The sequence below is a fragment of the Mesoplodon mirus genome (assembly GCF_964341445.2).
Source record: "Mesoplodon mirus genome assembly, chromosome: 4".
Classification (NCBI taxonomy): Eukaryota; Metazoa; Chordata; class Mammalia; order Artiodactyla; family Ziphiidae; genus Mesoplodon; species Mesoplodon mirus.
In genome coordinates, this window is record NC_138979.1 from 114,938,349 (window position 1) to 114,961,310 (window position 22,962).

General features: G+C 54.7%; 3 protein-coding genes across 10 annotated transcripts; 1 reads left to right on the forward strand and 2 right to left on the reverse strand.

Annotated features, from left to right (window-relative positions):
* Positions 1-2: 2 nt before the first annotated feature.
* Positions 3-8,712, reverse strand: IPO4 (importin 4). 3 transcript variants are annotated; one of them, XM_082619205.1, is made up of 30 exons: positions 8,410-8,712; positions 8,243-8,329; positions 8,036-8,115; positions 7,917-7,958; positions 7,351-7,480; positions 7,083-7,262; positions 6,767-6,832; positions 6,560-6,661; positions 6,390-6,473; positions 5,969-6,133; positions 5,815-5,868; positions 5,547-5,656; positions 5,149-5,257; positions 4,858-4,987; positions 4,555-4,668; positions 4,336-4,449; positions 3,978-4,098; positions 3,736-3,847; positions 3,527-3,627; positions 3,341-3,418; positions 3,207-3,264; positions 3,004-3,109; positions 2,711-2,904; positions 2,521-2,562; positions 2,004-2,129; positions 1,669-1,877; positions 1,430-1,562; positions 1,245-1,349; positions 470-539; positions 3-343 (listed from the first exon to the last, which is right to left on the reverse strand). In XM_082619205.1, exons 1-30 carry the CDS (start codon positions 8,476-8,478, stop codon positions 213-215), a joined length of 3,222 nt encoding a protein of 1,073 aa, XP_082475331.1. In that variant the 5' UTR covers positions 8,479-8,712; the 3' UTR covers positions 3-212. The 3 variants fall into 3 exon arrangements, 2 of the variants coding, with proteins under 2 accessions (XP_082475331.1, XP_082475332.1); XM_082619206.1 differs by lacking the exon at positions 2,004-2,129; XR_014293915.1 differs by lacking the exons at positions 3-343; positions 470-539; positions 1,245-1,349 and having other exon boundaries at positions 1,433-1,562; positions 2,004-2,149.
* Positions 8,713-8,836: 124 nt separating this feature from the next.
* TM9SF1 (transmembrane 9 superfamily member 1) lies at positions 8,837-15,568 on the reverse strand. Of its 6 annotated transcripts, none has more exons than XM_082619213.1 (6): positions 15,044-15,568; positions 13,859-14,223; positions 11,878-12,499; positions 11,392-11,577; positions 10,064-10,337; positions 8,837-9,498 (listed from the first exon to the last, which is right to left on the reverse strand). In XM_082619213.1, the coding sequence occupies exons 2-6, from the start codon at positions 14,204-14,206 to the stop codon at positions 9,105-9,107; spliced, it is 1,824 nt and encodes a 607-aa protein (XP_082475339.1). In that variant the 5' UTR covers positions 14,207-14,223; positions 15,044-15,568; the 3' UTR covers positions 8,837-9,104. The 6 variants fall into 6 exon arrangements, 5 of the variants coding, with proteins under 5 accessions (XP_082475339.1, XP_082475338.1, XP_082475336.1 ...); XM_082619212.1 differs by lacking the exon at positions 15,044-15,568 and adding an exon at positions 14,877-14,954; XM_082619210.1 differs by lacking the exon at positions 15,044-15,568 and adding an exon at positions 14,682-14,870.
* Positions 15,569-17,274: 1,706 nt separating this feature from the next.
* On the forward strand, positions 17,275-22,906 carry TSSK4 (testis specific serine kinase 4). The gene is made up of 4 exons (XM_082619219.1): positions 17,275-20,026; positions 20,369-20,583; positions 20,950-21,361; positions 21,809-22,906. The coding sequence occupies exons 1-4, from the start codon at positions 19,805-19,807 to the stop codon at positions 21,986-21,988; spliced, it is 1,029 nt and encodes a 342-aa protein (XP_082475345.1). The 5' UTR covers positions 17,275-19,804; the 3' UTR covers positions 21,989-22,906.
* Positions 22,907-22,962: the final 56 nt, after the last annotated feature.

Below are 22,962 nucleotides of genomic sequence, written 5' to 3' on the forward strand. Positions count from 1 at the left end.
GATGGTGTCATGACTCCGTTTGTATTGTCCCACAGCACGACAGACCCAGCCCTAGGGGACACCCCCGTAGGGCAGCAAGTAGGGCTGAGACTCCAAGTGGGTATGAGGCCCAGGCCCAGAATCTTTGGTAAGGTGTGAGCTGGAACTGGGCTGAGAGCTGGTCTTGGGTGTGGGCAGGCTCTGTTCTCTCTGGCCCAGCTGCAGCCCGCAGTCTAGGTGAGGCCCAGGATGGCCTGGAGCTCCTGGGCCTTGTTGCCAGGCAGGGAGCCCAGTGCTGAATGGAAGCTGTCAGCGTGCTGTTTGGCCAAGAACGTCAGCAGCAGCAGCAGCGACGCCTTGGTGTCTGGGTGGAGAGTGAAGGGGGAGGAGTCTGGGGAGGGCTGGCCCCCCCATCCCGAGCTGCCCCAGGCCCCCTGAGCCCTGCTGCTCCCTGCCTCCCCCCAGCCCTGCCCACAACTGCCACCATCACCTGGTGGGACCTTGTTCTCGGCCAGGATGAGGCTGCAAATGCGCAGGAGCTCTGGAGCCACATCTACAACCTGGGGGGAAAGAAGGGCTGACTCGGGCAGAAGCACCCCCGGGCCCCAGCACTGGGGTGGGTGGTAGGAGCCCCGGAGAGGCAGTCTCCCACCTGGGGTGTTTGAGCAATGCTGACTAACACACATGCCAAACTGTGAACCATGGGAAGAACCCTGAAACAGGGTGGTGGTAATGTTTTTGGTTTTTTTGTTTTCGGAGAGCATGAGACTGTGACCAAAGGTATTTGAAATCACGGCCTTAAGACCAAAAGAAGCCCAGACACTCAGGAGCTCCACCCACACAGTAGTCTGCGAAGATGCAAGACAAAGGTGATGGACACGAGCACTGGGACATGCATCCCAAAGCTAGCCGCTTGATGCAGACAAATCTCATTCAGAAAGCAGAGCTGCTCTGACTGGAAAGGATGGTGGGGTGGCCCAAAGGGCCCAGGCTCCATGGAGCACAGTCTGAAAGAGCCTGGTCTAGGAAATCAGCCTAGGAAAGCTGTGACTTCTGGCTCAGACCGGAGGGTGGAAATGAAACCTCCCTGAGGAAAAATGCTACGCGGTGAGAGGAAGCCCCTCCTCCCCCCTTAAAGGCCTTGGCTGCCAATCCTTGCACACCAACAAGAAAGCCGAGAAGAGCAGCTTACGCTGATGCCAACCCTGCCTGTCAATGAGACTGAAGCATCAAGCCCCCTCTAAGGGCCCCAGCATCGGGGTTACCTGGTCAGGGCTGCTCTGGTACAGGAAGCTGAAGAGGTGCCCTAAGGTGACCCACTCCTCCAAATCCTCCTTCAGTGGCAGGGCGTGCAGCAGGGCGGCCAGCACCTGGACACACAGAAGACTCTGGCCTCCAGCCCTGCACCCTCCTCAGCTCCCTATCCCTGCCTGACGCCCCCACCCCTCACCTGGGGCTCTGGTTTCCTCGTGGGACTGGCCATCAGCAGGCGGGCAAGTGCCCCACAGATGTTGTCACGGACACGATCATGGCGCTCCCTTGCCAGGAGGGGCAGCAGGAGCCCCAGCAGCTTGGGGAAGTGTCTGGTCCACAGTCAAGGAACAGGCACACGGGGAGACTGCTCCCATCTCGAACCCCAGGGACACCCTCCCAACCCCATCTGGGCCCCCTCCTGCAAGCCGAGGATACTCCTGGGCAGGGCGACCCCCGTGCTCTGCCAGCACGCCCAGCCCAAAGATGGCATTGCTCCGCACCTCGGGGTCCGCCTCCCGGGCGGCGCTCAACAGCACGGGGAGCAGCCGGGACACAAACTGGGCCGAGGCGGCACCCAGGCCCTGAATGGACTCCGCCAGTGTCCCCACCACAAAGGACTTCTCTGCCACTGTGCAGCCCTGTTTCTGGTGGGGGGAGGAGTGCGAGTCAGCCTGGGACTGGGACCAGGTGGGGAACTGAGCACAGGGGGCACGGGGGGCACAAGGGGCACAGGCGGAACGGGGCTCGAAGCCAGAGGACAGAGCGCTCACCGTCTTGCAGAGCAATAATGGCAGGAAGCCGGCAAAGAAGGGGGCAAAGGCATCTCCCCCGGCCGCAGCGGCCAGGGCAGGGATGGCCTCACCAGCATGCTCCAGCAACATGGCGTCGTATTCAGCCTGCAGGGCCAGGTCAGAGGCTGGACACCAGGGCCAGCTCTGAGACTGGGGGCACCTCCCACCATACTCCTCCATGGCTGCAGGTGGTCTCCCTGAGGGCTGCCCTTGGTTGACAGGACTGGCCCCTTCCAGGCTGGGTTTGTTTGCAGCCCAGCTTTCCCTCCTGGTCCTCCTACTCCCACTATCAATCCAAGCCTGCCCCGAATCCCCACCCCCAAAAAGCCTTCCTTGAACACCCCACTGCCTTAGTGGGAGTGGGGTTGGTTGTTCCGAGCCACTACCAATCTTTTAGCAAACCCTGTACCCCCAGGTCAAGACAAGCACATTGTCCGCCCCGTCCCGTGGAGACCAACTGGGCTGCCTGGTCCCAGTTTGCACCCGTAGCTCTTACCTGGTCCTCATCCTCCTCCTGGTCGGCGTCCTGACAAGCTGTCTGCAGGAAGAGGGCGCTCAGCTCAGTCTGGGCTCTCCTGCCCCTTCTCCTTTCCATGGGTGGAAGGAGGGGGCAGCTGGACTGGTAGCCTCCGGCTAGCCCCACCCAAGGCTGGGCCACCTCACCCTGCAGCCCGCCGGCCCCTCACCTTTCTCTGCAGCACAGCCTTGAGTACGTGGCAGAGCTCAGCAAGCCGCCCGGGGGGCTGTAACGCTAAGCTCCCAGAGCCACGCAACACCGCTGTCAGGGCCGCCAGCACGGCCATCACCACCTGGCGCTCCCGCTCCCCGTTCACTGCCCGCACGTAGGATGGCACCACCCGGGCCAGGGCGGCCTGCAGAGCTGGGGATACGAATGGCTGAAGCCTTGGTCAGCCCCTGCCCCCTCCCCACCCACCCCGTTTCCAGAGACCCCAGGTGGGCCCCGGCCTCGCCTTCTCACCAGCAGTGTTGGGTTCCGAGGGGCAGCTTTGACAGGCTTTGTGCAGCGCACAGCAAAACTGACCCAGGGCCTCGTGGGCTGCCTTCCGCACGCTCAGGTGAGGGCACTGCGGCACGAGGAGGGGCAGGACGTGTGTGCTGCATGCAGGGCCGGCACAGCTCCTAGCCCCCAGACCCCCCCGCCCCGCCCCCCACCCCACTCACCTCCAGCAGTGTGAACACTTCTTCAAAGACAGTCTCCATGTAGGGAAGGAAGGCCACACTGTGGACAGACACACTGCCATGGGGAAGGGGCTCCCAGGAGAGGTTCCCAGTGCCGAGGAGAGGCTGATGCTCACCTGGCATTCACCGAGATCTCCCCCAGCGCAGCACAGGCGTCTTCCTTCTCATCGAAGAAGGCATTTTCCACGCTGTACCTAGAGTAACGTGGGGAGGCGGCAGCAATCAGGCACCAGTAGAAGCAGAGCTGGCCCTGGGCCCCTGTCCAAGCCAGGATCCCCGGACCAGAACGGCACCCTCCGCACCCTGAGACTTCTGAGTCCTCTTCCTCTTCCTCATCCTCCTCTTCCTCCCCACCGCGATCGTCGTCAAACAGAAGGAAGGTGCTGCTTCCATCGTACTGAGGCTGGAATGGGGAGGCACAGCAGGGACTTTGGTTCAGCTGGGCCCAGGAGAGAGATCCCATCCCAGGCCTGGCCGTCCCCAACTGGCCCAGCCCACCCTGTCTGCTCACCACAATGCCCTCGGTGGAACGCAGCGACAACAGCATGAGTGTGGTGACTCGTGGCAGGTGGGGAGCGAGGCTCTCACCCATCAGCCCCGATAAGGCTGCAAAGAGGCTGTACCTGGTGGAGACAGGCAGAAGCTGTATAGTCCTACCTGCTGTAGCCAGACAGGATGGGGGAGCCCGGGGAACCCATGGTCCAGAACTGGAGGACTGGGGTCTGGGTGGGGGCGGGGTGAGGGCTCACTCACGTGCAGCGCCGCAAGTCAGGGTCGTCTACCTGGTCACACAGGCCCAGCCCCAGCTGGCAGCATTCCTCAGCCAGGGGCCTCATGGGCTCCCCTACTGCTCGCACCAGCACCCCAAGTGTCTCTGCAGAGGCAAGGGCTCGGTTAGCACCAGGATGAGGCACTAGGCCAGAGGTGTGCAGGGCCAAGGCCTGAGAGACCAGAGATAGCTGGGCGGGGTAATTCAGAAATCCCTTCTACTCCTGGGTATGGTGAGAGCGCAGGAAGACACCTGTGCTGCCCCAGGGCGATCTCGTGAATGACAGGTGAGCATCGGCCCTTCCCCAGAACTGGGAAGCCCGCCTAGGAGTGCCTCGCTCACCCAGGCTCTGGATCCGCACAGGCTGAAGGTCCTCATGGCCTGTCAACAGGAATTCCCGCAGGTGCTCCACGATGGTGGGGAAGTAGGGCAGCACGGAGGCCTGGGCAGCCGTGGCTGCGGCACGGAAGGGCAGAATCAGAGCTGGAGAGTGAGCAGGGACCACTGCCGCAGGCACCCGGAGTGAACCCATGATGCTCCCACCTCCTGCCTCCGACTCACCAATGGCCCCCAGGGCGCTCACAGCCAGCTCCTTGGCCCTGGAGCTGCTGGGATTCCTCAGAGGCTGCAACATACACTCCATGAGCTCCGTAAGGTGGTGCTGCACTTCAGGCCCTGTGGGAGAGGGCACCCCTCTACCAACCAACCCAGATCTCCTACCTGCCTCCAGGCCGACCCTCCCTGTGGCCCTGCCACATCCCTCTCCCCACCATGGGCAGTGGTTCGGGGAGCTGCACCCCCTGCCCCCTTCGGCCAAAGCGACAGCCCCATCCCCTCCCTCACACCCCCAAAGGGCATCGCCACCTAGGTTCTCCACGAAGTTCTCCAGGGCATAGCAGGCCTTGGCTAGGTGACGTGTGCACCCAGGAGGCACGGACTTTAGGTAGGCGAGGAGCAGTGGCATCACTTCCCCGGAATAGCGGCGAATGTGGGGCTGGAGGAAGGAGAAAGGCAGCCTGAGTCAGCTCAACTGCAAGGCACGCACCTAAGTCCTGATGGCAGCAGGGGTGCCTGAGGGATGGGGCCGAGGGGAAGCTGGTCTCTGGGACAGGTGGGGACTCTGAAACAGTGGCTGCCCACATCGGTCTTGCTGACCTGTAGGTTCTCTGAGAACTGGCCCAGGGCAAAGAGCGCAGCATTGCGCACAACCTGTGATGGATCCTCCAGGCTCCTGCACACGATCTGTAGCAGTGGGGACAGCAGTCTAGATGGGGCGGGACAAGAGGATGGAGTCTGAGGGGCAGGACCTGAGATCCCTGGGCTGAGCCATTCTGCTGTTTCCCCTGGGAAAACTAAGGCTTTTTGTCACCAGATGGTGAGCACCACCCGCTGACCCCGACAGCTGAGGTATCTTCCAAACCAGGACACTTGAGTGTGGGAGCAGACACTATTGATGACTAGGCTCAAAGGACAAGCGGAGACCAGGGCTGCCGTGGGCAGTGTGGTCCTCCTCCCCATGGCCCACCCTGACTCCGAGACAGGGGAACAAATACCTCTGCCTGATGTGGTCCCCGGCTCCGTCAGAGAGCACGGCCAGCACGAGGAGCCCAGCCTTGCGCTGGTATGGGCTCTGGCTCCGCAAAGCCTCTTCCAGCATGGGCATCTAGGGGAGCAGATGGCACTCTCCTGAAACCCCAGCACGAGCCTGCCCGTTCCTGCGGCAACAGGCCTTCCACACCTACCAGGGCCCAAACATCCTCAGGCTCGGGAGACTAGGCAAACCCGGGGGTAGGAGCACTGGAAGGACAAAGCCACACTTACCAGCAGGGGACAGAGCTTCTCAGGGGGCAAATGGAGTGCCAGCATGTCCACAACCTGGAAAAGGACAGGGAGAATTTGCTGAACTCCATCTCTGCCCCCCAACCTCCCCCAACGACCTAACACCCCTGCCTCCGGCCCCTGTCCCACATCCCACCTGAACGGCAAAGTGCTTGGGCGTCTCTCCCACCAGTCCAACATCCAGCTCTTCCTCCTCTGAATCCTGGTCCTCAGGATCCAGCTGACCCAGGGGGGGCTCGGCAGCCATGATGGGGAAAAGGGTGTGCAGCAAGGGTGGTAGGAGGCGATTCTTCAGTAAGGCCTTAAAAGGGAGAAAGGAACGGTGTCCCTGAGAATCTGTTCCCAAGATGGACTCACATTAGAAATTCCAGCCTGCCACGCCACAGGGGGTCCAGGAGGAGCTTCCCAATCTCCTAGCCAAGAGCTGGGCTGAGTCCAGACCCAGCCTGGAACATCTTAGCTATGGTACTTTACATATCCCCAGATGGACAGAAAGCTCCAAGAGTGAGATGAAGAAGAAGATCGAGATGGGGCGATGTGTGTCAGAAGGCACTCACCTTGCTCTTGACTTTGACCAAGAAAGTGAGACAGCAGAGACTACGCACACGTATCGCATCACCCAGGGCCACATTTCCAGCCACCTGCCCAGAGACCAGCTCGAATCAGAAACCGGCAAGGAAACTCCCAGCAAAACAAGCAGCAGGGACAGTGCCGACCCCGGGCTCACCTCCAGGCAGAAGGTGAGGACGTCTGAGAGGTGGGAGGTGATGATGGGCAACTCTGACTCCAGCAACTCATCCAGGGCCTCCAAGGCCTCACAGGCCTTTGCCTGCCAGACAGAGAAGTCACGGGGTTACTATGCTCTTCTTCAGTGGACCAGGATGAATGCTCCTGCACCCTCCTTCCAACAGAGCTCCTACCCGAATGTCCTCACCTCGTCTACAGGGATCAGAGTCTGCACAGCCACGATGAGCTTGGGCACCAACATTCGCACGAGAGGCTGGAGGACACAAGATGAGCTAAATCACAGAAAGCACGAGGCAGCCTAATCTCCAGCCCCAGAAGCTAGCAGCTTCCTCGAAGCCTGCACATAGGAGGAGCCTAGGCACAGCCACCCACAGGATCCCCTCTCAACTGTTAGGCAGGACAAAAAGCAGAGAAAGAATCTTAAGTAGCTCTGCATCCCGCAAGGGTGAGGACACGAAAGCCCAAGGGTAGGGAGCCAGGGAAGGCGAAGGCCCACATCTCACCACATCATCAGTGCCAAGGTAAGGGGCCATGATGGTCAGAGTGCGCAGGGAATAGAAGAGGAGCCCAGGAGAGCCCACATCACCAAGGGTCTCATTCAGAAGCCGAAGAAGCTCCCGGTGGTGGGGTCGGAAGGCCTCAGGCCGGGAGGTCACCACCACACTTAGCAGCAAAAGCCCCATCTGCCCAGGAAGAGGGGTTGAGAGGGAAAAGCTGACATGGTCTATCCAGCCTCTGGGTCCCTTGCTCCCACCAACTGTGTGATAGTACCTCTCTCTCAGGGACGTGGAGGCTGTGGATACTGTGCTGAAGAAGCTGCATGAGCTGAGGCCAGGCCTCCAGGCCTTCTTTTCGAAAAACGGTAGCTGAGAGCTGGGCCAGGCTAAGACTCACAGAATGCCTGCAAACAGGAGAGATTCCCCACCCCCAATCACCCTCCAGTACCATTCCCTGTACGCGATGGCCCTGCCTCCACGGGGTGGCCAGGAGAGAAACCTCCAGGTGTGCGCACAGGGCCCCTGCCAAGTTGGGACACAGAAGACAACGTCTCAGAGGGACACTAGCAGCACAGTAGGTGTGCAGTCTGGTGAGGGTAACCTCACTCATGCTGAATTTCAGTTCTGTTCTTCCGACTCGGCTTTGGCAGACCATCACAGCCCACGCTCAAGATCCTTCGTCTTTAATACAGCTTGAGAGTCGTTCCTCCACCCTTGGTCTAGAACCTAAGTCCCCGCCCCCCAAGAGCCAGCCTGGAGCTGAAAAAGAAGGCAGAAACCCTGAGAAGCTCTCAGCCTAGAGTCAGTTAGGGCCCCGAGAGGAGGCAGGTAGGCACTTACTCTGTCTCTCTCTGGAGAACCGTCAGGATCAGAGACTTGATGCTAGAACACAGGTGGCAAGTATTTGGTACCCAAGAACCGCCTCAGCCCGGCCCCGCCCCACCCCTGGCCCAGCCCACCTCTCCCGTTGCTCGGCCGCCAGCCGTCGCCAGCTGGTGCTCAGTCGTCTGCGGGTCAGTACGGCCGCGAACTGGCGGATCTGGGACGAGGAATCAGGCACGTGAGGGTCCGGGCAGGAAGGTGCTGACCGGGTCGCCGAGGGCAGGAGCTGGGGCTTGACATGTGCGTACTATAGGAAACTCAGCAGGAAGCGGCAGGAACCTTACCTGAGGGTCGCCCGCCGAGGCCAGCAGTTCGCAGAGCGCGGGCAGGGAGGCGGGGTCCCTAAGAGCGGTCTGGAGCTGCTCGGTGGCCTGGGGAGAGCCTGGGGTCAGAGTTGGGCCGTTCCCGCAACGCCCCCGCTGGCCCTGGCCCGGTCCCACCGGCCCCATACCCGGCGGATGCGCTCGGTGTCCGGCAGCAGCAGCTCCCGGAGGATCTGTTCCAGGCCGGCGGGCTCCATGGCAGCACGGGAGCCGCCGCTGCTGGGCTGGAGGTGGGGGAGGGACAGCACGTGGAGGTTCCGAAGCCCGCTTCCGGCGGAAAGGGCGTTGCTCCGCGCCCCTCCCGTCACCTGGGTGATTCAACTCGCTTCGCGCAGAGCTCGGGCTCCGCCACTTCCGTTGGGCGGAGCGCCGGCTGAGCCGCGGAAACAGGGCCCTGGAAATGAAGGTTCCGCTAGCCGACAGTTCCTCAGCTCCGTGAAGAATTCGAGTTCCGAGTTCCGTGCATTTCGCGGCCGACCCGCCTTCCTAGGGGACAGTGCCCTTAACAGCGGGGCACGAGTTCCTATATCCAGACCAAACCCTCCAACTACAGGATCCTTTTTCTTAATAAATTTTATTTTGGTATTGTAAAAAGAAAAATCAGGACCAGAAAAAGGCAACTTAAAAAGCTCAAATATATACTTCTTATATAACAGAGGTTTATAATTTCCAGGCCCTCTCTGGGGAAGGGAGGCCCAAAGGGCAAAGGGGAAGGCAACAAAACCATCACACAACTCAGTCACTCAATCAGAAGAGATGTTGGTAAGAGATCAGTAGGGCATCAAGGAAGGGAAAAAAGAGTGATAGTTTTGCCACCCAAAACTCAGTCCATCTTGAGGTTAACATAGATATAACGGATGAACTTTAGGGAAGAAAAAAAGGAGATGGTGCCCAGCATGAGGAAGAAGACATATCCAGTGAGTAAGGAGTAGCCAAAGAACTCTACTGTCTGTACCACCCCTGACATGTTGGAGCGCCGGGCATAGTAGAAAACTGAGTAGAAGAAGATGAAGAGCCCAGTGGAGCCAACACTCAGCACAGATCGCCACCACCAGCGGTAATCCTCCCCAGACAACTGGAAGTAGGTGAGTGCGATGGAGATGCAAGCCCCCACGCTCAGCAGGATGGCGAAGACGAAGAAGAGGATGCCATACAAAGTGTACTGCTCCCGACCCCAGACTGTGGCAAAGATGTAGTACAGCTCCACAGAGATGGCACTGTGAAGAGAAGAGACGATACACAGCATTAAAGGGCTGTGCACTGCCAGTACAGTGGCCAGGCCACCACCCCTCCGTGTTACTGGGTCACTGTGGGAAGTGGGCCCTCTCTACTCCCTGCCCTGGAGTTCCTGGCTTGATGGGGATTCTTTTACCTATGATTAGCTGCTCTCATTTCAAGAACATCTTCTTTGGTAGGTTGAGAGCAGGGATCTTGTCTGTTCTATTTTCCACTGTATTTGTCTGGCACTAAAAGGTACTCGACAAATTGGATGAGTAATCAAATGGGTTTTAAGCCCCACGTGGTGTCGCCACAGTCAGAAACTAGGAAGACAATGAAAGGAGCAATGTCTCTGGAGAGCTTCACAAGTGAGACACCCTCATATTTGAACTGACTCAAGCTCAGTCCTGGTTGGAGAAAGGAGGAACCATTTAGTGATCTCTTAATGGTACAGCTGAACGAGGGATTATCACTGACAATGGGTTACGGTACAGGGTGAGTACGGAAGGGGAAAGTTAAGGTCAGGATCCTGAGAGTGATGGCCATGGAATAAAGGGAGGATACCTGAAAGGCAGGAAGCCTCCAACAGTCATGTGGACGAGAGGAGACTTGTACCAGGGCTGGGGCGGGATTTCCCGAGCTATGTTCTTGGTGCGACAAGGTGCATCAAAGAGGCTAGCGTTGTTCTTCCCGAAGATACCTCCAATGACAGTGAGGGGAAAGCCCACCAGCAGCCAAACGGTCAGAAGCAGCAGGATGGTGGTGGCTGGCAGAGCCTGTGTTGAACCATTGGCCCAGTGCACAGAGTTCACCACGCTCCACGTCAGGAAGAAAGGCACTGCAGGGATGGGCCCCAGAGGGAGAGTTAGCACTAGGAGCTCATCCCTGGGAGCACCCAATCAGCCTGGACCTAAAGGGGTGAGCAGTGAAACATCCCGCTCCCAGGCTGACTCCACCCTCTTGTCTTGTTGTTCTTTGTTCCTTAGCTTACCAACACTCCCTCCCCTACCCATTATCATTAAGGATCTAGGCAAGCCGTTACATAATGATCTAAGAGTGACACAAATCCACCTGCCTCCAAGGGCCTGTCCTGCCGTGGCACTGGTGATTCCTAGTATGAGACATTCCTTTGAATTAAGGCTCTGTTTTCAGAAAGCCCTGGTTCAAATGTAAATGTGGTAGAACAGAAATCAAGACACTTAACAGTTGGAAACACAAGAGGTTCAGAATGCAAACTACTACTGCCTTTGAAAGGACAAGCTGGCTTGGAAGGCTAGAGTGGGGAGGCCCACTTTCAAAGTTAAAAAAGCTTGGGGATGGACTTCCCTGGTGGTCCAGTGGTTAAGACTCCACGCCTCCAGTGCAGGGGGCGCAGGTTCTATCCCCGATCAGGGAAGTGGGATCCCACATGCCGTGCAGCGTGGCCAAAAAAAAACTTGGGGGAAAAAAAGGGAGTCTCAAAAGATAAATTCAAGAGTGTTATTTCAGTGTAATGGTTGAGAATACAGGCTCTAGAGTTTGACTGCCTAGGTCTGAAACCTGATTCTCTGCTTTTTAGGAGTATAATCTCAGGCAAGTTACCTAACCAGCCTGAAGTTCAATTTCCTCATCTGTAAAATGGGGATAATATTACCTACTTCGTAAAGTCAGTGTGAGAATTAAATGAGATGAAGGCATGTCAAGTGCTTATCACGTTGCCTAAAACATTTCAAGGGCTTAATATTTAACTATGCAAAAAAAAAAGAAATGCATTTTTTGTCTTTTGAATGGTTTCCTTAGTGTTTCTTTTACCTATTTTCATTCCCTTGAAAGCCCTACTCTGACTCTATCTCAGGTTCCATGATGTGTTCTAAGTTCCTAAATTGGCCCACCACGGAAAGGGCAATCCTCACCAGAGAAGAGACTGGTGGTGAGAATGATGTTCCACACCCAACGCTCGCCTCCAATCTGCCGGTAGAAGTGGCTGGACACGTAGCCAGAGATGCAGCAAGTCAGGGCATACAACAAGATGGCTGCTGAGTTAATAGCCCCGTGACGGTGCACATTGAACATCCCCAGCAGCGCCATGACAATAATGCCTGCAGCGTGGTAGTGGAAAGCCTGTGTTAGGTCTCACCTATCCCTCTTCCGGCAATTTCATAGAAATCAGCCAGCCCCCTTTCTCCCAGACCCAGGGCTTCCATCAAAACAATATCCCCCAGTTCTGTTGTCCAGAAAACCCACAACAGAATATACACATCCTTGCTAGAACCATTCCACCCCTTAGCTCTGCCCCTCACCTTGGACAGAAGAGAAGATCTGTAGATCTTTTTCTGAACAAACTACCTACTTAGTTCTACCCCTTGAGAGAAATCCCTAATTAATTTTTATCACCTTACCAGTGCCAAGGGCCAGGAACTGGGCACCCACACCAAGCACAGCACAGAGCAGACCACGGTATGGAGGGAAGCGGAAGACATCTGTATGGATAATTTTCCAGCCATTGTCACCTTGGTCAAAGTCATCACCAGAACCTCCAGAGGTTGTCTCTTCATCCAAGTTGTACCGAGCCAGGTCATTTCGAAGCACACGCATGAGAATGACAGCCACAAAACCCACCAGTAAAAACACAAGCACCATGGAATTAATGATGGACAACCAATGGATTTCCAGTGTTCGGGGAAAGAAACCACCATCGTCACCACGGCGCCTGTCACTCCGACGCTCGACTGAAGTCTCAGACCAGCGCACGCTGTAGGTGTGGGTGAGGCCTAGGAACTCATCAGGTCGTAACCCATCTAAACTGTGGGGCTTGACGTCCCGCACTGAGACATTGGCAAATATAATTCGATCTCCGTGGAATTCTAGGTGGAAGTCCAAATGGGTCCAGAGTCCTATCTTGTGGCTGTGAGGCAGGAAGCCACTCTCCTCCATGTAGCCCACAAAGCCACGGATTGGCAAGTCGTCCACCACAAATTCAAAGTAGTATAGTTCCTCAATGGCCTGGCGCAGCTGTTCCACCTAAAAAGAGCAAGTTAGGAGTCAGACAAGGCCTCCCCAGGCATTGTATTAGAGCAGGATTTCAACTTCAGCACGAATGACATGTTTTTTTAAAATTAATTAATTTATTTATTTATTTTTGGCTGCACTGGGTCTTCGTTGCTATGCGCAGGCTTTCTCTAGTTGCAGAGCAGGGGCTACTCTTTGTTGTGGTGCGTGGGCTTCTCACTGCGGTGCCTTCTCTTGTGGAGCACGGGCTCTAGGCGCATGGGCTTCAGTAGTTGTGGCCTGTGGGCTCAGTAGTTGTGGCACACGGGCTTAGTTGCTCTGTGGCTTGTGGGATCTTTCTGGACCAGGGCTTGAACCCGTGTCCCCTGCGTTGGCAGGCGGATTCTCAACCACTGCGCCACCAGGGCAGCCCCACTAATGACATTTTGAGCTGGAAAATGCTTTGTTGTGGGGGGCTGCCCTATGAATTGTAAGATGCTCCGTCCCTGGCTTCTTCTCACTAGATGTCAGTAGCGTCCCCAGTAGTGACAATCAAAAATATCTTCAGAGGACATCCCTGGTGGCACACTGGTTAAGAATCCACCTGCCAATGCAGGGGACACGGGTTCGAGCCCTGGTCCGGGAAGATCCCACATGCCACGGAGCACCTAAGCCCGTGCACCACAACTACTGAAGCCCGTGCGCCTAGAGCCCGTGCTCCGCAACAAGACAAGCCACCGCAACGAGAGGCCCGTGCTCCGCAACAAAGACCCAATGCAGCCAAACATAAATAAATTAATTAAAAAAAAATTCTCCAGACATTGCCAGATGTCTCTTGAGAGACAAAAGCCCCCTGTTGAGAACCACTGGGTAGACCCTAGTATGTTGGGATTCTCTTAAATAAGCAAGTATGACTCGACAGGATGAAGGCCTAGGAGGAGAGGGAGGTGTAGAAAGGTCTGCAGTAGACTAAGGAAAAGTGCCCTAAGATAGGAATTGCTGAAGAAAAAAGCATGATAGGGAAAATTAGGTAGGGTGTAAAGGAGCCAGTTAAAAAAGCCAAGGTAGAGATGACAAAAAATGACTACGTAGGTGTGATAGTTGGGACCTTATTACCAACAGAGAGGCTTCGAGTCAGGAACCCTGGGCTCTAATGTCAACTCTGCAATCCACTATCCATGTAGTCTTGAAGAAGTTACTTCTGCGCAAGTATGTTTCTTCATCAACCAAATGCAAATAATAAATACTACCTTCCCTGCCTGTCACATGAGGTTGTAGTTAGACTCAAATCAGATCATTTCCATAAAGGTGCTTTGAAAACCATAAACCTAAGGCACTGTTATTAGGTCCTGGGAGGGAGGGCTAAGTTCTAGTCAGTGTGGAGAGGCTGACCTGTGCGGAACTGAGCTGCATGTGGCACAGAATTCTCTTCTCCACATTCTCCCGAAAGCGGATCTCGTACAAAGACTCAGCCATCCGGTCCCCATCCAGCACTTCACCCAGGCTAAGGCTTTTGTGGCGTATCTTCTCCGGACAGCAGACTGGAAGCTGATAGTAGTGGTAAGTCTCCTGAGGGTTATGGTAAGGTCCCACTTTGTTGACATACAGAATGACGGGGTCGCCGGCCTTGTAGTGTGTCACACCTTCCACCCCTGGATCTCGACCTGTGCCCAGCAACAGCAGCAGCAGGAGTGGCAACCACCGGCAGCTCCAACTTCCAGGGTGGCCTAGGACTGTCATCCTTAAGGCAGCGGAACCTGTTTGGGGGAGTCCTGCAGTTATGGGAACCAGGGATCGAATGACTCCCCAGGTCAGGTTCTTTGAACCGAAGCCAATGGCTCCAATTCCTCCCCTTGGCCTTTCCGACCCTCCCTCAGGAGGCCACCTCCCCACCGCCACACCACACCATGTTCCTCTAGCTCGAACACTGGCCTCCGCCTCTGCTATGTAGCCCTCCCAACCTGGGGTCCCCCTCTCCGGCAGCCCGCCTGCCCGGGACCTCCCCGCGCGCCCCAGCCCGTTTCTATGGCAACGACACCGGCCCCGCACGTCCGGCACCTTCCCGCCGCAGCCCCGGGGTGCTCTCCGCGCGGGAAGGGCTGGCCGAGGCGGCGCCAGCGGCCTCTGCTGCCCTGCAGCCGCCCTCGCGCTCCTGCCGGGGTCTCCCCCAGAGCGGCGCGCTAGCGGGGGGCCTGGAGAGGACTTGACAACCGACCTCCACGGGGCTGGCCGCCGCGGTGCCTGATCGCAGCGGCTGCGGCCGCACCGCAAAACATCGCGCCCGGCTCACTTCAGTACTCCCTGGGGAACCTTTCTACGGCTGGAGGCCCGGCCCAGCTCTGGAGACCCCGCGAGTCTCGGGCTAGCCCGTCGCCCGGCAAGGAGCGGGGTGGGGGGACCTCCCGGCGACCTGAGGGCAGCTCAGGACACGTCAGTCTTCCCTCTTCCGCCTTCACCCGAGGGGACCTCAGCCCGGCGGAAAGCTCCTTTCCTGGAGCCTGGAGGGGGCCACTCCCCCCAGGCCGAGGCCGCTCCGAAGCTCCCAGGTTTCTCCAGGGGGGGGGGTGCGGTTGAGACTTGGCTACGAGGACACAAACGCCCTTTTTGGATAAGGGTTGCCGCGGGTCCGGCCGCCTATCCCCGGGAAGGTTTGGGTTGGGCGTCCAAGAGCAGTGCCCGCTGCTCGCGTCCAGTGACTGCCCGGGACCCGGAGCCCGGGCGGCGGCTGCGCCCACGCTTAGGGGACGCCCGAAGCGTTTGCCGGCTGAACCAATGGGACTCGCCACCGACTGCTGAGGTCGAGCCCCGAGAGGCGGTTCAAGGTCCTCAACCCGGGCGGGGGTGAGGCTTTGGGCGTCGCTGTGGTAGGACAGCAGAGGACACAGCCCATACAAGGGTCCTAGAATCGGATCTCACCTCACTGCTGCTCTGCCATCCGTCCTGAATGGCCTCTCGCCAAAAACCAAATGCCGTAAATAAAAATATCTTCACGAGGCTGTACTGGAGGCCTCCCTGACCGTATAGCGACCGTCTCGTGTCCGACGATAGGCAAGCCTGGGCCAGGTTTGGTGCAGAGGCACGCAAAGAGATCGGGTATTTGCTCTTTTACCCCGTGAACTGGGCAGCCTGACGCTTGTTGTTAATTGCAGGTAAAGAACCTTGACATGCTTGCTTCGGTCTCTATGTCTTTATTCTTTATTTATCTCTGTATATGTGTTTGAGCATCTCTTAATTTTGTATTGCAGATTATTCTGGAAAAGTTTATCCTGCCATTAGGGAAATTCCTCTGGAGATCAGACCCAGGGGCCATGACTTCGTTTTGGCCACCTGGGAACAACTTAAGGTTTCCTTTCCTCGAGTAAAGAAAGTGGAAAATCTCCAGCGGTTTCTGGCTTGAAAAGCCCTTCATTTACTCACTTCTGCCCTCTCTGACCCAGCCCTCCTCCCCGCAGGAGGAGGTTAGGTTCCAGGAAGTAGGGGGTTGAGTTTTTTAGACATCAATGAATTTTGTAATTAGAAAAGTAACTTAGAGTGGCTTTGGAATAATCTTTTAAGTGACAACCCCCTGGTCTCTAAACCTGGGCCTCCTTCACAATTAACAGCCGCCCCCGTAAGATCAGTGCCACCAAGCCTCCTCTGCTTTTCTCTCGAATTATCTTCCAAATTGCCCTCCATGCTGCCTTGGTTCAGGCCCCATCCCCTCACCTAAATTATCATGACAGCCACCTTGCTAGTCTCTTGGTCATCTCTCCCCCTGGATCCATTTTCCATACTGCTGCTGCAAGGATTTTTCTTTTTTTAGTCTTAAAGATGTCCTATTTCCTGCAACAGTGGTTCTTTTTTTTTTTAATTTTAATACAATTTTTAAAGGTAACTTTCCATTTACAGTTATTACAAAATACTGGCTATATTCCTCGTGTTGTGCAATACATCCTTGAGCCCATCTTACTCCCAATAGTTTGTACCTCCCACTCCTCCACCCCTATAGTGCCCCCTCCTCCTTCTCACTGGTAACCACTGGTTTCTTCCCCATATCTGTGAGTCTGTTTCTTTTCATTAAATTCACTAGTTTGCAACCATGGTTCTCAAATCTTGGTGTGCATCAGATTCAGCTGGAAACTTATTAAAAACATAGATACTGGGACTTCCCTGGTGCCACAGTGGTTAAGAATCTGCCTGCCAATGCAGGGGACATGAGTTCAAGCCCTAGTCCAGGAAGATCCCACATGCCGCGGAGCAACTTAGCCCGTGCGCCATAACTACGGAGCCTGCACTCTAGAGCCCGCGAGCCACAACTACTGAGCCCACGTGCCTAGAGCAAGCGCTCTGCAACAAGAGAAGCCACCGCAGTGAGAAGCCCACGCACCGCAAGAAAGAGTAGCCCCCGCTCGCCACAACTACAGAAAGCCAGCACACAGCAACAAAGACCCAACGCAGCCAAAAATATAAATAAATAAATAAATAAATAAATAAATTTATAAAAAATAACATAGATGTCTGGGTTCCACCAAATCAGGATCTTGGGGAAGGAGGTGACTGGGCATCAGTATTTTTAACAAGCTCTGACTTTGATGCACAGCAAAATTTAACCATGAGTACATAGGATAGAGTCAAAAAAAGCTTGGCATATTAGGCCTCTCAGACCTGCATTTAAATTACTTCTCCAGGTACGTTCCCCTCTGGAACCCTATCCTGTATTTAAATTGAAATCTTGAATGTCATATTTTCTCAAGCTTGCAAGCTAGTCCCTTCTGCCTAGACTGTTCAATCTACCATTCCCTACTTAACCTGCCTGGAGACTTCTTTTTTTTTTTTTTTTTGCGGTACACGGGCCTCTCACTGCTGTGGCCTCTCCCGTTGCGGAGCACAGGCTCCAGACGCGCAGGCTCAGCGGCCATGGCTCACAGGCCCAGCCGCTCCGTGGCATGCGGGATCTTCCCGGACCGGGGCACGAACCCGTGTCCCCTGCATCGGCAGGCGGACTCTCAACCACGAGAATTCTTTTGAACAGTGCAAATGCCACCTTCTCCATAAAGACTTCCCTTAACATTTCCTTACAGCTTTGTTTATAGAACTTTATCTCACCGTACTGTTATTTTAACTTCTTATGTGTCTGTCTCCCTTGCTAATTGCTAACTCCTCACAGGAGGATTATAATTTATCCATCTTGGTATCCTCAGAGCCTAGCAGTGCTTTTGTATACAGTAGGCAGCTTAATACACATTCCTTGAATGAACTGGTTTACCTGCTGTACGTGATGAGAACAGAGGTGCCACCAAGCTGCCTATCCAGGGGAGCAGAAGATAGGCGGGGCTGGGTGGGCCTCCTTGCCACTGTGTGCCCTGGACAGTTGTTCATCTTGACAGACTGAGGATGTAGATCTGGCTTCCAACAGGACTTTGGAACCACCCTGCCAGCAGGATCAGCCTGTCAATAAATAGGAATTTACCAGTAGCCTATGGCATAATCTGTTGGAGTTTCTGTTTTGTTTTGGAGGATGGAAGATAACTCTGATTCTTCCTTTGTTATCTCCTGTGTGCCACCCCCTCCCCCATCTTAAATCCAGATAACCCCTCTGACCACAACCTCTTGTCCTCTGTCTTTCCCACCAAACTTGTTCCATTTCACTGAGACCTGCAACCCCTCCCCCTGCCCTTTGCCCTTTTTCTAGCTTGTCTTCCTAACCCAAGCAGCTTAGATTCTGCATTCCATCATTTTAGCCACATTCTTGCCTGTGTTCTTGATGCCTCTCTCCCATTATTCTTTCACGGCAGCTGCTAAGTGAAACCTTAATCTTGGGTAAGTATGTCTGTTAATATTCAAGCACCTATATCCAGAATGCTAAAATAATCTTAACACTGTGATATGTTAAGATTGTGTGTCCATAAGTTGTGTTTTCCAATCTCATTTGGGCCCTCAGTGCTGCCCAGTAATGCTCATTTTCCAAATCTGCTCTCTCCCATTCTCCACAAGCCTTTCTTCTCAAGTCTTTGACTTCATATCCCTTCTCTCATCAGCTGACCTCCCTTACAGCCTAGTGGGAGATGCAAGCAAGAACGGAAAGGTCTGAGGAAATAAGGCCTATAATAGAACCTTCGGGGTGTGATTAAGGGGTGGATGGTGGGGGAGGCTCCAGTGGAACCTGAGAAATGGCTAGAGGGATGGAAGGAAAACTGTAGAGTTCAGGGTCATGGAAGGCAAGATAAGAATGCATTTCAAGGGGACTTCCCTGGTGGTCTGGTGGGTAGAACTCCGTGCTCCCAATGCAGGGGGCCAGGGTTCAATCCCTGGTCGGGGAACTTACAGCCCACATGCATGCTGCAACTAAAGATCCCACGTGCCGCAACTAAGACCCAGTGCAGCCAAAATAAGTATTTTTAAAAAAGAATGCATTTCAAGGTTAAGAGGAGTCTCCATCCCCACCTCATAAATCCGAGTGATCCTTGTAACCGTCTTTATGCATATAAAGGTATGGAAGTGATGTTTTGTGATTCTGGAGCCTAGGCCTCAATTGGTGATGGCAGCTTGGTTTTTTTTCTCTTGAAATTCAGTGCAAACTGTGTGAGGGAACTTGGGCTACTCTACTGAATAATGAGATCATGCGCAGAAACAAACCAGCCCAGCTGAGATGATGCCCCCAGCTGAATTACCCAACTGAGTCCAGCTCAATTTGTTCAAAAAAAAAAAAAAAAAAAAGGTGGTTATTTTAAGCCACCCCCCCCCCGCAAAAGAAAGAATAAAGTTAGGTTCCTTAGAACATGCTTCTACAATACCTTGCGATTCTCTGTGATATTCTGACACTCAGGTGTTTCTCATGCTGGATTATAAACGCTAGCAGAATAGGGTCTCTCTTGGCCTTATTGGTTATTTTCTCCCAGGACTCCGTACACTGCCTGGCACATAGCAGGTGCTCAATAAACATGATTGGTTGAAAGGACCAGATCCACGGAGCGAGTCTCACCAGATTATAAAGGTACCTCCAGAAATGAATATGTTCCAAACTGCATTTCCTTCTCAGGCCTTGTGGCCAGTGGTGGATAGAAGGTGAATTATGATGTGTGCGGAACATGGGACCTTGGGGGGTTCCGTAACCAAGAGGAGAAAGAAGTAACAACAGCCAGTGGAGACAAAAAGAACTGCTTCTCCCTTCTTCCCTCTCCAAGCTCCTAGTGGAGAGCTGAGCCCAGCATCCCAGACTTGTGTGACTACATAGGCAAGCTTTTGGAGACTAACTTCACTTTGGTTCCCTAGCCTTCAGCGGCTCAAGATGTTGGCTTTCTGAGCAGACTGGAGGCTTTTTAAGTAGCAAAGCTCCCTGCTCTCAGCAAGCCCAACACCATGGGGAAGGGAGACACCTCGCAAGCACCATCCACCTCGGCCTACCGCTCTGTCATGGAGGAATATGGTTACGAAGTGGGCAAAGTCATTGGCAATGGCTCCTATGGGACGGTGTATGAGGCTTACTACACAAAGCAGAAAGTCATGGTGGCTGTCAAGATCATCTCAAAGAAGAAGGCCTCTGAGGACTATCTTAACAAGTTCTTGCCCCGTGAGATACAGGTTGGAAAGGGGGCTAGAAGAGGGAGCTGGTAGCAAGCTGCTTAAGGCTTCTCAAAAGGGGTATGGTTAGGAGGGGGTGGAGCCAGAAACCCCTATACCACAACTGAATGGCTCACTAGGCAGCTAGGAAAATTACTTGTAAATTCAGCTTCTTTCCACCTCACCTCCAGACCCTCAACAAGTAAAAAGTACAAAGCTTTGGGTTTGTCCATAGGCCACCAGCCCTCTGGGGTTTGATTCTGTTGCAAAGTTCTAGGAAAGTAGCAGTGGGAGAGTAGAAGGCTGCGAGTGCAGCCAGGGTGCTCCCTGCCTGGGTTTGATGGGTCCCTCTTCTGGGGCCAGGTAATGAAGGTCCTGCGGCACAAGTATCTCATCAACTTCTATCAGGCCATCGAGACCACATCCCGAGTGTACATCGTTCTGGAGCTGGTTCAGGGTGGTGACGTCCTTGAGTGGATCCAGCACTATGGGGCCTGCTCTGAGCCCCTTGCTGGCAAGTGGTTCTCCCAGATGACCCTGGGCATCGCCTACCTGCACAGCAAGGGCATCGTGCACCGGTGAGGGCGCTGCCACCCAGACTGGGGCCTTTGGGCTCCCAAGGGGGTTTTATGCACGTCTTCCATGTTCTACCCTCTTTTTTTCTTCCCTTGACCTCCCTCCTCAGTATCTAGGCCTATTCATCCACTTTATTTTAATCATCCGGTCAAGAACATTTATTAAGTGCCCACTGTGAGCAGAACACTTTATGAAAAGTGAGGGTGAGCTCCTAGTGATCCTCGGGTACCACCCTCTCTTCCCTCTGGGCTCTGCTCACAACTCCATGACCTTCCTTCCTCTCTGCCCTGTGTCCTCATAATGGCATCTCTCTCCCTCTTTGCCTTTCCTTATCTCTAGCCTCTGACCTCTGGCCCTTCAGCTCCCAGTCTAACACTAAGCCCTCTCCTGACCCCCAGCCTTTCTGCTGCTGGTAGGGACTTAAAGTTGGAGAACCTGTTGCTGGACAAGCGGAAGAACGTGAAGATATCGGACTTTGGCTTCGCCAAGATGGTGCCTTCTAGCCAGTCTGTGCGGAGTAGCCCTTCTTACCACCAAGGGAACTGCTTTAGCCACCTCAGCCAGACCTACTGTGGCAGCTTTGCTTATGCCTGCCCGGAGGTCTTGCTAGGCCTGCCCTACAACCCTTTCCTGTCTGACACCTGGAGCATGGGCGTCATCCTCTACACGCTGGTGGTTGCCCGTCTGCCCTTCGATGACACCAATCTCAAGAAGCTGCTGAGAGAGACTCAGAAGGAGGTCACTTTTCCACCTAACTATGCCATCTCCCAGGAGTGCAAGGTGCTGGCTCCCCCAGGAGGGCTGAGGCCTCAGGGGTGACCTGCAGAGAGGGAATACCCAAACTAGACCTCCCAACCCCAGGGAAGCCTCCCCCCGATACCAGGGCCATTCCACACCCTTGCCCTGCCCTAGAATAGCGGGGAGGGCTTAAAGGGCCAACCTCTGAGCTTGCACCTGGGATGTGAGTGATAAGCAGGTTTTAGTCTCTATCTCTTTAGGCCAGAAGGGGATTCTGCAAGGATTTCCCCCAAGGAACCCTTCCTTTCCTTCCCCTCAAGGTGTTGGCTTTCTGAGCAGACAGGAGGCTTTTAAGGGTAAAGTCAGGGCCACACCCCCTTTCACCAGAGTGGTGTGATGGGCTATCCTGCTTCTTTCTTAGGTCCAGCTGCTCATTGTGTGGCACAATGCGGGCCAGCTCAGCCAAGACCTCTCTCTCCCCTGCCCTAGAACCTGGTCCTCCAGACACTACGCCAAGCCACCAAGCGTGCCACCATCCTGGACATCATCAAGGATCCCTGGGTGCTCAAGTTCCAGCCTGAGCAACCCACCCATGAGATCAGGCTGCTTGAGGCAATGTGCCAGCCCCCCAGCACCAACTGTCACCAATCCTTGGAAATCAGTACCTGAAAATGGCAGAAGGATGAGGGGGTTGAAAGAGGAGCAAAGCAGAAGGGTCTTGGGCTAAAATCTTTCACACCAAAAATAAATCTAATTCTGTTTTAGCCTCATCAGCTAGAGTCACATTCTTCCCTCAGGGGAACCTTAGCAGGGAACACTGCTGAGGGTGAGAGGTGTGTTTCTGCCCAGAGCTTGTAACCAGTCATCTTGACACTGGTTAAGTCAACATTATAATTTACAGTGTAGCACATATGTGGCTCATAGGTGACTCGGTTGGGCGTGCTCACAGGAACACCTGCTTTGGGGAAGCTTCATTATTCGGGCTGAGTACATGCTCAGTTTTGTCTATCCCTATGCACTCTAAATGTTCAAGTAGTGGGGTAGAGGTTGCTCTACCCTGATTGCTCGGTTTGGTCACAGCTCTGCCTGTCTACAGTCCAAGGGGACGGCACTGTTCGTTCTTTTAGACATGGGTATCAGGAGGTATGTAATATCTTGGTTCCTTCCTCCTCCAAATGCCACCTTACCCACTACTGAAACAATCCTGGTGAATCATGGTCCCTCAACATCGCTCCTACACGTTGAAGTGACAGTTCAAACCAAGCCTATGAACTATGCGTTCTGGAGAAAGGAAACCTACTGACCCCATATCCCCGTACGTCTCCTTTCCTACCCTTGAAAGTGGGCTTTGTAAGGGGACGGCTGGTGAGTCACGGGGCTCTCTCGGCAGAGACACACCTGGGTGAAAGCAGTGAGAGAGGGCTCAGGGACAACTCCACACGGTTCTAGGATAAATAACAGAGGGCAGTTTCCTCACCCTCAGCACCAGGCAGCTCTAGGACACACCAGCTCGAGAGATGGAACAGTATCTGCCTGGAACATGGCAGGCTGAGATAACGGAAGCTCCCATTTCTCCTATGCTCCGACTCCCCCTCATTACTCTCATTACTCCTCATTTCTCGAAACAAAGCTCCAAGGACCAG

Excerpts from the sequence above, each read along its gene's own strand:
- IPO4 (XM_082619205.1), bottom strand. The coding sequence starts at position 8,478 with ATGGAGCCCGCCGGCCTGGAACAGATCCTCCGGGAGCTGCTGCTGCCG. Across the intron at positions 2,905-3,003 it reads CTCGGAACCCAACACTGCTG|CTCTGCAGGCCGCCCTGGCC; the intron begins GTGAGAAGGCGA and ends TCGTATCCCCAG. Across the intron at positions 1,878-2,003 it reads CATTATTGCTCTGCAAGACG|AAACAGGGCTGCACAGTGGC; the intron begins GTGAGCGCTCTG and ends TCCCCCCACCAG.
- TM9SF1 (XM_082619210.1), bottom strand. The coding sequence starts at position 14,742 with ATGTTTTGCGGTGCGGCCGCAGCCGCTGCGATCAGGCACCGCGGCGGC. Across the intron at positions 12,500-13,858 it reads TGCAGCTCAGTTCCGCACAG|GTGGAACAGCTGCGCCAGGC; the intron begins GTCAGCCTCTCC and ends TGCTCTTTTTAG. Across the intron at positions 9,499-10,063 it reads GGAGGCTTCCTGCCTTTCAG|TGCCATCTCTGTGGAGCTGT; the intron begins GTATCCTCCCTT and ends TTCTCTTCACAG.
- TSSK4 (XM_082619219.1), top strand. The coding sequence starts at position 19,805 with ATGGGGAAGGGAGACACCTCGCAAGCACCATCCACCTCGGCCTACCGC. Across the intron at positions 20,584-20,949 it reads AGCAAGGGCATCGTGCACCG|TCTAACACTAAGCCCTCTCC; the intron begins GTGAGGGCGCTG and ends TTCAGCTCCCAG. Across the intron at positions 21,362-21,808 it reads CCATCTCCCAGGAGTGCAAG|AACCTGGTCCTCCAGACACT; the intron begins GTGCTGGCTCCC and ends CCCCTGCCCTAG.